The 14069-nt window shown below is 34.6% G+C and overlaps 2 protein-coding genes and 1 long non-coding RNA gene across 7 annotated transcripts; 1 reads left to right on the forward strand and 2 right to left on the reverse strand.

Moving 5' to 3' along the window:
• Positions 1-164: 164 nt before the first annotated feature.
• Positions 165-1450, reverse strand: LOC139778172 (uncharacterized). Its single transcript, XR_011719498.1, has 4 exons — positions 1276-1450; positions 816-1046; positions 571-728; positions 165-342 (listed from the first exon to the last, which is right to left on the reverse strand). It is a non-coding gene; the product is annotated as an uncharacterized lncRNA (long non-coding RNA).
• A 920-nt stretch (positions 1451-2370) lies between these two features.
• Positions 2371-7795, reverse strand: LOC139778171 (uncharacterized). 4 transcript variants are annotated; one of them, XM_071716022.1, is made up of 12 exons: positions 7092-7340; positions 6870-6991; positions 6526-6797; positions 6263-6348; positions 5999-6075; positions 5740-5891; positions 4943-5260; positions 4642-4816; positions 4344-4566; positions 4093-4185; positions 3566-3819; positions 2371-3128 (listed from the first exon to the last, which is right to left on the reverse strand). In XM_071716022.1, the coding sequence occupies exons 1-12, from the start codon at positions 7319-7321 to the stop codon at positions 3049-3051; spliced, it is 2082 nt and encodes a 693-aa protein (XP_071572123.1). In that variant the 5' UTR covers positions 7322-7340; the 3' UTR covers positions 2371-3048. The 4 variants fall into 4 exon arrangements, with proteins under 4 accessions (XP_071572123.1, XP_071572124.1, XP_071572122.1 ...); XM_071716023.1 differs by adding an exon at positions 7452-7795 and having other exon boundaries at positions 3042-3819; positions 7092-7234; XM_071716021.1 differs by having other exon boundaries at positions 3042-3816; positions 7092-7341.
• A 336-nt stretch (positions 7796-8131) lies between these two features.
• Positions 8132-13611, forward strand: LOC139778174 (uncharacterized). Of its 2 annotated transcripts, XM_071716027.1 has the most exons (13): positions 8132-8475; positions 8693-8835; positions 8936-9057; positions 9130-9401; positions 9579-9664; positions 9852-9928; positions 10036-10187; positions 10667-11014; positions 11141-11315; positions 11391-11613; positions 11772-11864; positions 12138-12391; positions 12828-13611. In XM_071716027.1, the coding sequence occupies exons 2-13, from the start codon at positions 8693-8695 to the stop codon at positions 12905-12907; spliced, it is 2025 nt and encodes a 674-aa protein (XP_071572128.1). In that variant the 5' UTR covers positions 8132-8475; the 3' UTR covers positions 12908-13611. The 2 variants fall into 2 exon arrangements, with proteins under 2 accessions (XP_071572128.1, XP_071572127.1); XM_071716026.1 differs by lacking the exon at positions 8132-8475 and having other exon boundaries at positions 8579-8835.
• The last annotated feature ends 458 nt before the right edge of the window (positions 13612-14069 follow it).

Here is a 14069-nt window from a genome sequence, read left to right on the forward strand (position 1 = left end):
TACGCATGTATATTCTTACATATGGAGGGATAAAAGCCACAGTGGTGTAAGTTAAAATTTTTTTAAATATTGACTTGTGTGCATAAATGCAATTTATATATTGTATAAGTTGCATCTATGCACACGAGTCAATATCTTAAAAAATTTGACTTATACCACTATGGCTTTTACTCCTCCATATATTAAATTATGTTGACTTGCAATAATTATTTATAATAATTTAAGACCGCATGAAAATGAGATGTAAAATATGTTCATAAACCTTTATACCTATATACTAAACAGTTTGCTCACTTTGCTGCCCTTTTTGATGTCACAGATGGATGATGCCATTGCTTTTGTCTAAAAGATATACAGATGATGTTAACAATCTGTATTTAATTGTAAATCATCAGAGAATGAAAATTGAGATATAACATTAGAAAATGTATCCCAGTCAAGTAATGTATGATCAAATATTCAGTATGGTTAAAAATATAATGGATAGCATGATACAATACTGTTAATACAGTATTCGTTACATTACAATATTTATATGTTGTATATATTTAATAATTATTTAAAACTTACCGATCATATCACTAGTCCTTTACCACCATACTTCTAAATTAGAGCAGAATTCTAAGCTTATGGGCTGGACTCTAATAGATGTTGATGTACCCTTTTTCCTGGCACATAGGAGAAGTATTCGAGTATCATTTTGACCATAATCTAATGATCTTACTTTGCTAAATCATAAAATGCATTATACATGTATATGTAATATATGTATGTACATACATATATAAGTATTTCTATATATCACTTATAATCACCTTGATAAAATTGTTGATTGTGAAAACTATTTGTTTGACATAGATTAACCGCAACAGGTCAACTGCCATTAGCAATAAACAAATCAGAAACTCGGTAATGGATGTGAGGAACCTGACCTGTCTGCAACCCTAGCTAAGAATCCAAGTTATAAATTTCTCTCCTCTCTTATAGTAATAATACAGTAGAATAGAGGACTCCTGATCTCAGCATATCGTTGAGGAATTGATGGCCTAGTACATAGAGCGTCGGAAAATAAGCGTAACACCGATTTGCGATTTTTCGCGATAACCAACAAGAAATTAATTAACAAAGATCTACGGATGCGCATGCATCCTCACATTACGTGCGATTCAGTGGTGCGTGGATGCACGCTCATACGCAGATCTTTATTAATTAATTTCTTTCGTTAATCTTTGCAAAACAATATAGGACTTTTCTGTCCAGTTTAATTCGCTTTACCTGCCTACGAAAGACGTTATACCTCTTGTTATAGCACCTTGTTTTTCGACATATACACGCACGAATATTTTAAATGGCGTCAATTCCACATTTGTCACGTGACCTACCCGTCTTTTCCGGTCATTTCCGGTATCCCATGGCTGCGTTCCAAAATTCACTCTTGGGTAACTAAAATCTATATAGTTTACGTCACGCACACTATAGCATTTTAGTTAACTAGAGTGAATTTTGGAACGCAGCCCATCATGGACCGCTGTAACCTTGTGTACACGATACTAGAAATCGGTCCGAGTTTCGGTTTAAGCCAATCAACTTGCAGCTCTTACAGAAAAGCAGCAGTTTCATTGGCTTAAACCGAAACTCTGACCGATTTCTAGAATCGTGTACACAAGACTTAAGCCAATGAAACTGCTGCTTTTCTGTAAAGCTTTGTGTACACGATACTAGAAATCGGTCCGAGTTTCGATTTAAGCCAATCAACTTGCAGCTCTTAAGCCTTGTGTACACGATACTAGAAATCGGTCCGAGTTTCGGTTTAAGCCAATGAAACTGCTGCTTTTCTGTAAGAGCTGCAAGTTGATTGGCTTAAACCGAAACTCGGACCGATTTCTAGTATCGTGTACACAAGGCTTTATAGTATCGTCGCGCGTCGCGTATAGTGGGAACGCAGCCTTAAAGGTGCAAAGAAAAGCGCGACCGGTGTAATGGCTGATTGGTTCCGCCATCTTCTCTATAAACAGTGGCGGGATCTCTTCCTCTGTTTTGAATGAAGATTAAATATAACTCACAGAACGCTGTATATAATGATACTTCTTTTAGTCTTTAAACACTCTCTTCCCCTTCATCGGGGAAAACTTCTTCTTGGTGAAATCGGGCATTAATCTCTCAAATTGCCAATATTTTTAACATTCTTATATCAACTCAAACTCTATGTGCTCTCTGATTCATAAAGTAATCCTTCAATGCGATTTTCACAATGTCTCTTCAACGGTTAATTTCTTGGTATCTGATTATTAAATTAAATCGTGTGTTACTGCGAACGGAACCAGGTTAAATAAAAGTTACAAGATAAATAAATAAAGCTACAAAATATAATTAAATGCGAAATGTAATTTATTATATTATTTTAATTTTCACAGCGCTCAAAGTAGGCTAAAAGAACACATAACATGCAAATACATATTTGCAAGTATAAACTTATGATATATCATACAACATATATCGTGCATTAAATCTCCATTTAATACTTATAAAAAATATTTATAATCTTTTGACCATATAGAACGAAACATCTTTTTGATTCTTACTGGAACATTGTAATCTACATAGTAAAAATAACAATTTGTAACACGACTAAAAGAACAAATAGTGTACAAGTACATATTTGTAAATATAAACTTATGATATATTATATAACATATATCGTGCATTTCATCTTTTTGATTCTTATTAAAATATCGTAATTTATATAGCAAAAATAACGATTTGTAACACGGATAAAAGAACAAATGCATATTTGTAAGTATAAACTTATGATATATCATATAACATATATCGTGCATTAGATCTTTATCCATTTCATTAAAACGTTAAAAGTTTTAACATAAGGTATTAAAACTATTAAATAATAATAATTTGATGTACTTATAAAAAATATATAAATAATTTATGATAATCTAACATATATAAATATATATATATATATATGTGTGTGTGTGTGTGTGTGTGTGTGTGTGTGTGTGTGTGTGTGTGTGTGTATATATATATAATAAATTAATCCTTGTATTTTGAAATCCATAAAGGGTCAGAAAAGTCATTCTGTTGCAAATCGAGTTTCTGTTGTGCATATAAGTCTATGAACGAGAATAATGCATTAGAAAAACGGGTAACGAACCTATGTGAAGTTAATCCCTTAACATTAAAAAAAAAACTTTCTTATAGCTCATTCGATGACTCATCGTTTGCATATTCACATACATTTCAATTGAATCGAATTGTATGTGAATGTGCAAACAAAAGTTATTAAGACTATTTCAAACCGATTTTCTCGTAGGTGAAGGGCTAAGCTGATGTAAGATTGCTCTCATTCAAATTCTTTTGTTAATACCGTTTGAATTAGAGTGTGCAAACAAAAATTCGAATTGTGCATACATGTGCAAATGATTATTTTTTAAATGTTAGGAAGCTAACTTCACACGGGTGAAAAACGAGTCGTATAATATTAGGTTGATAGAATAAGAAAAAGTAAGGTAAAATTTACCCTTTTTTTTGCGAATGTAGTAACACTTACCAAGAAGTATTTCAAAAGCAGTAGCAGCATCCTCTCTCGTGTACGTGTCCGCTGGAATAAGTTCACTGAATTTGACATCCCTCTTGTCAACCCATAAAACTTCTAATATAGCCAAAATCTCTATGCTTGTCAGTGCAGGTTGCGAGGGACTCGAGGGAGAACCCCCGGGGGGTCCCGCAGGGGGCCTGCTTGAGCTGCTCGAGGGACTCGAGGGAGGACCCCCGGGGGGTCCCGCAGGGGGCCTGCTTGAGCTGCTTAGATTAGTAAAAACAATATTTTTATCATATATCAAATAATTCTTTGATAAATGGTAGACTTGATATAACAAAACATGCTAAGTTTCGTAGGAAAGAACTATGCAAAATTGTTAGGTTACAACAAAGCAATAAAAGTTGTTTTTTCCTCAAGCTTTCGATCAATGAATCCTATCTTTTGTCGACATTCGTTTATAGAAACTCAAATATACACTTAGAATATTGTTATATGTCCAACTATTTACTTAACAATAAAAGAAAAATTCAAAATACCTGGTACAAGGTACTGGAATGTGTTTTGCTTCCGGAGACTCTCGCTGTCTTTCTAATAAAATTCTTTCCTGATCCGGCCTCTGTTCAACGATGCTGAAATAATATCATTTAATGATATTGAGAAATTGAGGAAATATCGCAACAGTTGAAAGACTGAGTATAAAACTGAATAATCCTTAATAATTAAATTTTTAGTTAAATAACTTCTTGAATGTAAATATCATAAGTTCTTCATGATAAAATAAACTTACATAGTGCCTTCTTCTAAGACAATCGCTCCCGGTACCTCGTCCGGTAATGGTACCATTGATACGTCCATAGTTTCGTGAATTATATTTGTCACTGGTAGGATGTTTGCAACACTATCTCCGGGTTCGGCAGCAATTGCGGTTTCCGTCTTTTGGAATGTACTCAATTCTTCTGTAGGAAGATTTAGCCTGCTAACTGTCTCTTCTACACGCATTTTTTCAGGAACTAAAAATATAAATTTATTCACAGTTATATATGCATTAATGTGAATATTTAATAAATGTCTAAATATAGACCTACATTGCGTAACAGCAAGTGCAACATCTTCATTTACACTCGTGAACGGCCCAGTGATGCGATCAGCAAAGCGACTGCGTAAACTTTTGTTCCATCGCCTAGGTGAGTGCGAAGGTTGGTTGAAAAGATTTTTCGCCGGTGTCAGCAATAAATTTTTTGTTAATGGTTTATTCAATTTCTAAAGATAATCAAAAAATTTAGTCAGAACCTTTAAGACTTGTTTGAAATTAAAGTTTCTCGCTTTTTGAACTTCTTTGTAAGTTTACATACAGCTTTTGCAAGCTTATATAATGTAGGAACCCACCTTGCATTGAATGTTTACATTCTGACGCTGTTTCAGAAGCTGTTCGTCATTTAAGACAATCTTTAGATCAATAATTTTGGTTTTCTTCGAATGCCTGCGGATCACAGAGTAGCTTGAATCTAATAATTCAAATTCCATGTCAGTTTCCTCTTGCTGTGGAAGAATTAACATTCTCATTTCTTCTATGGGAAATTCAGCCGCTACTGCAACATCTTCTACAGGTGCAGGAGGTACTGCCACATCTTCTACAGGTGCAGGAGGTACTGCCACATCTCCTACAGGGGGTACATCAGTCGCCGATGCAGTCTCAGAGAATAACTGAGAAGTAATATATAGAAAGAATTAGAAGTAAAAATAAAATATAAATTAAATATAAATAAAAAGCGCAAAATAATTTTTCTAAAGAAAAAAAGAGGAAAATAGATTTTAATTTTTTCAAAACTTCTTGGTCATTATGGCTCGTATTCATAGTCCGTTCTTATATCAAAACAACCTTAAGTAATGTCTTAAGATGCTAATACGGTTCTCAGATTGATTTATAACACTTTAAAATTGTACTTAAGACTATCTCAAATATAAAAACAAATTATGAATCAAACAAAGGGAAAAACGCCGTAATCAGGACTGGTCAGATCTTGCATGTCCGAATAATTGAGTGACTTTTTATGTACAATTCTTTGCCCTATGAAAAACTATGAATATCGGCCTATGTATTCTCATTTGTCTTCCACTTTATGAAGTTAAAATATTCACATTATATCCAAACGACAATCATTATCAGTTATAGACAAACGTACACGTCTTCTCTTCGTAGGCGTTTCCACCTGCATTTGATGTGGCTGTCGTTTTTGTGGAGTTAATAACAGTCCCTCTTTGGAGTTCTTTCTTTCCGATATATCCACAAGTACTGGGCCATGGGTTTCCTGAGATAACTGTTTTTCTTGGATCTCTATTCATTAAATGATTTTATTAATAATTTCATTAATAAATTTAATTTAAACATAATATGATAATTGTCTATGTATCATATTTAAAATACCCCGTTGATCCACTTACCTTCTATTGTTATACCAGCCGTCTTCTTTGGGAATGCTGATCTTTCCTCGCTGATCTGTAGCTCATGCATCCGGTCACTAAAACCATTAATAGCAAAATATATTATTCTTTGTTAAAAACGTCATGAATTTATTTTGAGCTAATGATATAAAAAAGAAAAAAATCAAATAATTGCATAAACCATTGTCATTTTGTGAACTTTTGTTGAATTACAATTAGAAAGTTATCACGCTACAAAAAAAAATATAAAAATCGGGAACTTACAGTGAGAGATTGAAATCATGTTTAAGCATAAAGTCCAACTCCTCGTCATTTAAAGCACCAAAATCACAACATGCTGCATCTTTCATCTGTGAATGAAAAAAATTTCAATATTTAAAAATAAAGTTTACAATCAAAGAATCAAAAGTTCGGAAACTCAAGGATGTTATATATCATATTACAGGGTTTAACATTTGAGAATAAGAGTTTAAAAATACAAAATTTATTGATAAGCTTGCATTAAACCGTACGAGATCTTCACTCACAAGCATCTGTAGTCTGTTATCAAGATCTTCGTCAGGAAGTAAGTGTAAGTCTATTTCTAATTCAGCGTTAGGAAAGTTTTGACTGGAAATAATAGGCACATCTATTGCAGGCAATTCAAGATCCTGAACTGCGTCATACTCATCCCTCAACCCTCCGCCGCCGCGGCCGCCGCGACCGCCGCCTCCGCCGCCGCCGCCACCGCCACCGCCTCCGCCGCCGCCTCCGCCGCCGCCGCCAGAGTCAAATTTTTGTTGCATTTCAAAAACTTCCTCTGAGAAGTAATGAGATTACATAAACTGGCATAGGTGATATCATTAATAAATATATATAGAATTGAACTTACTCTGATAATATACAACCTGTAAACGATGAATTCTTGTTATGCCGCACATTAATTGTGATGACAGATATAAGCTAAATCTAACTGATCTGTTGCGCAACTGCATTATTTCCAAAATTTGCTCGCTGGCGATGTAATATAAAATGCAAACAAAAGTGTCAAAATTGAAAAAAAAATATCATTATAAATATTCAATATTAAAAGCACATAAACAAAATAATTTACCAAGTTTCTACAGTGTTTATCTTCTTTATAGCACCAGATGGATAGCGTCTTGTAAATGATTTCTCGCTGATCGTTGCAGCGAGCCAACAAGGAACTAATTTGCCCCTTCGTCGATGGGAAAGCAGTTCAACTGGATAGAACATCTGATGAAGAATAAGTCTCATTAATAAGAGCAAATTCGTAAATAGCAGATGAAAGATGCATGTTAAAAGAATAAAAATGAAAATCATACTCAAATAGCACAGATGTCAGGTCATCCTCAATACATCCAGGCACATTCTGGGTGTATCGAGGCCGGGACTTATTGTGCTTATTGTTCCGGATAACAGATAAATAACAGAAAATAACGATGGAAATTACCTTAATCTATGTTTAATATTGACCGATTATCCTAGTCTTCAGTCGTACGGATATTCTTGTCGAATGTAACAATTAAATTCTTTTTCGATCAAAGAATCTCTCAACTTTTTCAATTTATTAGATCAATTTCCTTCGAACGCGCTTTCCTTGAACGCGCTTACCCTTCTTCTCTTTCGTGAGTTATCTCATTTTTCATGGAGAGACTCGTCAAACCTTTGCCGTCAAACGTACTCCTCCTCGCATTACGATTTTCAAATTGACAGATTGCGCGCCGAAGGCATCGACGGGTTTGTTCGCAATGCGCGACGAAATGACGATAATTGCGGGCATCTCTCGACGCTGACGTTGGCGCTGGCGTGTCACGTTTTAGGCTGAGTTTCCACTGAGCGCGTCACGCGTCGCGTCGTCTGTCGTTAACCAATCTGAACATTCCGTCATGCCCGTATCAGACTACGGATTGGGATTGAGATTGGATTGAAATTTGACCAATCAGAACAGAGAAAACAAATCTCAAGTTTAGTAAACTTTGCTCTGATTGGTCAAATTTCAATCCAATCTCAATCCCAATCCGTAGTCTGATACGGGCATGACGGAATGTTCAGATTGGTTAACGACAGACGACGCGACGCGTGACGCGCTCAGTGGAAACTCAGCCTAAAACGTGACACGCCAGCGCCAACGTCAGCGTCGAGAGATGCCCGCAATTATCGTCATTTCGTCGCGCATTGCGAACAAACCCGTCGATGCCTTCGGCGCGCAATCTGTCAATTTGAAAATCGTAATGCGAGGAGGAGTACGTTTGACGGCAAAGGTTTGACGAGTCTCTCCATGAAAAATGAGATAACTCACGAAAGAGAAGAAGGGTAAGCGCGTTCAAGGAAAGCGCGTTCGAAGGAAATTGATCTAATAAATTGAAAAAGTTGAGAGATTCTTTGATCGAAAAAGAATTTAATTGTTACATTCGACAAGAATATCCGTACGACTGAAGACTAGGATAATCGGTCAATATTAAACATAGATTAAGGTAATTTCCATCGTTATTTTCTGTTATTTATCTGTTATCCGGAACAATAAGCACAATAAGTCCCGGCCTCGATACACCCAGAATGTGCCTGGATGTATTGAGGATGACCTGACATCTGTGCTATTTGAGTATGATTTTCATTTTTATTCTTTTAACATGCATCTTTCATCTGCTATTTACGAATTTGCTCTTATTAATGAGACTTATTCTTCATCAGATGTTCTATCCAGTTGAACTGCTTTCCCATCGACGAAGGGGCAAATTAGTTCCTTGTTGGCTCGCTGCAACGATCAGCGAGAAATCATTTACAAGACGCTATCCATCTGGTGCTATAAAGAAGATAAACACTGTAGAAACTTGGTAAATTATTTTGTTTATGTGCTTTTAATATTGAATATTTATAATGATATTTTTTTTTCAATTTTGACACTTTTGTTTGCATTTTATATTACATCGCCAGCGAGCAAATTTTGGAAATAATGCAGTTGCGCAACAGATCAGTTAGATTTAGCTTATATCTGTCATCACAATTAATGTGCGGCATAACAAGAATTCATCGTTTACAGGTTGTATATTATCAGAGTAAGTTCAATTCTATATATATTTATTAATGATATCACCTATGCCAGTTTATGTAATCTCATTACTTCTCAGAGGAAGTTTTTGAAATGCAACAAAAATTTGACTCTGGCGGCGGCGGCGGAGGCGGCGGCGGAGGCGGTGGCGGTGGCGGCGGCGGCGGAGGCGGCGGTCGCGGCGGCCGCGGCGGCGGAGGGTTGAGGGATGAGTATGACGCAGTTCAGGATCTTGAATTGCCTGCAATAGATGTGCCTATTATTTCCAGTCAAAACTTTCCTAACGCTGAATTAGAAATAGACTTACACTTACTTCCTGACGAAGATCTTGATAACAGACTACAGATGCTTGTGAGTGAAGATCTCGTACGGTTTAATGCAAGCTTATCAATAAATTTTGTATTTTTAAACTCTTATTCTCAAATGTTAAACCCTGTAATATGATATATAACATCCTTGAGTTTCCGAACTTTTGATTCTTTGATTGTAAACTTTATTTTTAAATATTGAAATTTTTTTCATTCACAGATGAAAGATGCAGCATGTTGTGATTTTGGTGCTTTAAATGACGAGGAGTTGGACTTTATGCTTAAACATGATTTCAATCTCTCACTGTAAGTTCCCGATTTTTATATTTTTTTTTGTAGCGTGATAACTTTCTAATTGTAATTCAACAAAAGTTCACAAAATGACAATGGTTTATGCAATTATTTGATTTTTTTCTTTTTTATATCATTAGCTCAAAATAAATTCATGACGTTTTTAACAAAGAATAATATATTTTGCTATTAATGGTTTTAGTGACCGGATGCATGAGCTACAGATCAGCGAGGAAAGATCAGCATTCCCAAAGAAGACGGCTGGTATAACAATAGAAGGTAAGTGGATCAACGGGGTATTTTAAATATGATACATAGACAATTATCATATTATGTTTAAATTAAATTTATTAATGAAATTATTAATAAAATCATTTAATGAATAGAGATCCAAGAAAAACAGTTATCTCAGGAAACCCATGGCCCAGTACTTGTGGATATATCGGAAAGAAAGAACTCCAAAGAGGGACTGTTATTAACTCCACAAAAACGACAGCCACATCAAATGCAGGTGGAAACGCCTACGAAGAGAAGACGTGTACGTTTGTCTATAACTGATAATGATTGTCGTTTGGATATAATGTGAATATTTTAACTTCATAAAGTGGAAGACAAATGAGAATACATAGGCCGATATTCATAGTTTTTCATAGGGCAAAGAATTGTACATAAAAAGTCACTCAATTATTCGGACATGCAAGATCTGACCAGTCCTGATTACGGCGTTTTTCCCTTTGTTTGATTCATAATTTGTTTTTATATTTGAGATAGTCTTAAGTACAATTTTAAAGTGTTATAAATCAATCTGAGAACCGTATTAGCATCTTAAGACATTACTTAAGGTTGTTTTGATATAAGAACGGACTATGAATACGAGCCATAATGACCAAGAAGTTTTGAAAAAATTAAAATCTATTTTCCTCTTTTTTTCTTTAGAAAAATTATTTTGCGCTTTTTATTTATATTTAATTTATATTTTATTTTTACTTCTAATTCTTTCTATATATTACTTCTCAGTTATTCTCTGAGACTGCATCGGCGACTGATGTACCCCCTGTAGAAGATGTGGCAGTACCTCCTGTACCTGTAGGAGATGTGGCAGTACCTCCTGCACCTGTAGAAGATGTGGCAGTACCTCCTGCACCTGTAGAAGATGTTGTAGTAGCGGCTGAATTTCCCATAGAAGAAAGGAGAATGTTAATTCTTCCACAGCAAGAGGAAACCGACATGGAATTTGAACCATTAGATTCAAGCTACTTTGTGATCCGCAGGCATTCGAAGAAAACCAAAATTATTGATCAAAAGATAGTCTTAAATGACGAACAGCTTCTGAAACAGCGTCAGAATGTAAACATTCAATGCAAGGTGGGTTCCTACATTATATAAGCTTGCAAAAGCTGTATGTAAACTTACAAAGAAGTTCAAAAAGCGAGAAACTTTAATTTCAAACAAGTCTTAAAGGTTCTGACTAAATTTTTTGATTATCTTTAGAAATTGAATAAACCATTAACAAAAAATTTATTGCTGACACCGGCGAAAAATCTTTTCAACCAACCTTCGCACTCACCTAGGCGATGGAACAAAAGTCTACGCAGTCGCTTTGCTGATCGCATCACTGGGCCGTTCAGGAGTGTAAATGAAGATGTTGCACTTGCTGTTACGCAATGTAGGTCTATATTTAGACATTTATTAAACATTCACATTAATGCATATATAACTGTGAATAAATTTATATTTTTAGTTCCTGAAAAAATGCGTGTAGAAGAGACAGTTAGCAGGCTAAATCTTCCTACAGAAGAATTGAGTACATTCCAAAAGACGGAAACCGCAATTGCTGCCGAACCCGGAGATAGTGTTGCAAACATCCTACCAGTAACAAATATAATTCACGAAACTATGGACGTATCAATGGTACCATTACCGGATGAGGTACCGGGAGCGATTGTCTTAGAAGAAGGCACTAGGTAAGTCTATTTTATCATGAAGAACTTATGATATTTACATTCAAGAAGTTATTTAACTAAAAATTTAATTATTAAGGATTATTCAGTTTTATACTCAGTCTTTCAACTGTTGCGATATTTCCTCAATTTCTCAATATCATTAAATGATATTATTTCAGCATCGTTGAACAGAGGCCGGATCAGGAAAGAATTTTATTAGAAAGACAGCGACAGCCTCCGGAAACAAAACACATTCCAGTACCTTGTACCAGGTATTTTGAATTTTTCTTTTATTGTTAAGTAAATAGTTGGACATATAACAATATTCTAAGTGTATATTTGAGTTTCTATAAACGAATGTCGACAAAAGATAGGATTCATTGATCGAAAGCTTGAGGAAAAAACAACTTTTATTGCTTTGTTGTAACCTAACAATTTTGCATAGTTCTTTCCTACGAAACTTAGCATGTTTTGTTATATCAAGTCTACCATTTATCAAAGAATTATTTGATATATGATAAAAATATTGTTTTTACTAATCTAAGCAGCTCAAGCAGGCCCCCTGCGGGACCCCCCGGGGGTCCTCCCTCGAGTCCCTCGAGCAGCTCAAGCAGGCCCCCTGCGGGACCCCCCGGGGGTCCTCCCTCGAGTCCCTCGCAACCTGCACTGACAAGCATAGAGATTTTGGCTCTATTAGAAGTTTTATGGGTTGACAAGATGGTTGTCAAATTCAGTGAACTTATTCCACCGGACACGTACACGAGAGAGGATGCTGCTACTGCTTTTGAAATACTTCTTGGTAAGTGTTACTACATTCGCAAAAAAAAGGGTAAATTTTACCTTACTTTTTCTTATTCTATCAACCTAATATTATACGACTCGTTTTTCACCCGTGTGAAGTTAGCTTCCTAACATTTAAAAAATAATTATTTGCACATGTATGCACAATTCGAATTTTTGTTTGCACACTCTAATTCAAACGGTATTAACAAAAGAATTTGAATGAGAGCAATCTTACATCAGCGTAGCCCTTCACCTACGAGAAAATCGGTTTGAAACAGTCTTAATAACTTTTGTTTGCACATTCACATACAATTCGATTCAATTGAAATGTATGTGAATATGCAAACGATGAGTCATCGAATGAGCTATAGAAAGTTTTTTTTTTAATGTTAAGGGATTAACTTCACATAGGTTCGTTACCCGTTTTTCTAATGCATTATTCTCGTTCATAGACTTATATGCACAACAGAAACTCGATTTGCACCAGACTGACCTTTCTGACACATTATGGATTTCAAAATACCAGGATTAATTTATTACACACACACACACACACACACACACACACACACACACACACACACACACACACACACACACACATATATATATATATATATATATATATATATATATATATATTTATATATGTTAGATTATCATAAATTATTTATATATTTTTTATAAGTACATCAAATTATTATTATTTAATAGTTTTAATACCTTATGTTAAAACTTTTAACGTTTTAATGAAATGGATAAAGATCTAATGCACGATATATGTTATATGATATATCATAAGTTTATACTTACAAATATGCATTTGTTCTTTTATCCGTGTTACAAATCGTTATTTTTGCTATATAAATTACGATATTTTAATAAGAATCAAAAAGATGAAATGCACGATATATGTTATATAATATATCATAAGTTTATATTTACAAATATGTACTTGTACACTATTTGTTCTTTTAGTCGTGTTACAAATTGTTATTTTTACTATGTAGATTACAATGTTCCAGTAAGAATCAAAAAGATGTTTCGTTCTATATGGTCAAAAGATTATAAATATTTTTTATAAGTATTAAATGGAGATTTAATGCACGATATATGTTGTATGATATATCATAAGTTTATACTTGCAAATATGTATTTGCATGTTATGTGTTCTTTTAGCCTACTTTGAGCGCTGTGAAAATTAAAATAATATAATAAATTACATTTCGCATTTAATTATATTTTGTAGCTTTATTTATTTATCTTGTAACTTTTATTTAACCTGGTTCCGTTCGCAGTAACACACGATTTAATTTAATAATCAGATACCAAGAAATTAACCGTTGAAGAGACATTGTGAAAATCGCATTGAAGGATTACTTTATGAATCAGAGAGCACATAGAGTTTGAGTTGATATAAGAATGTTAAAAATATTGGCAATTTGAGAGATTAATGCCCGATTTCACCAAGAAGAAGTTTTCCCCGATGAAGGGGAAGAGATTGTTTAAAGACTAAAAGAAGTATCATTATATACAGCGTTCTGTGAGTTATATTTAATCTTCATTCAAAACAGAGGAAGAGATCCCGCCACTGTTTATAGAGAAGATGGCGGAACCAATCAGCCATTACACCGGTCGCGCTGTTCTTTGCACCTTTAAAGGTGCAATTTCATGGACGCTAGAAACCAGCGGCA

This window comes from Temnothorax nylanderi, unplaced genomic scaffold (assembly GCF_030848795.1).
Source record: "Temnothorax nylanderi isolate EJ_2023f unplaced genomic scaffold, tnyl_v1.0 TNYL_tig0174_pilon, whole genome shotgun sequence".
NCBI classification, from domain to species: domain Eukaryota; kingdom Metazoa; phylum Arthropoda; class Insecta; order Hymenoptera; family Formicidae; genus Temnothorax; species Temnothorax nylanderi.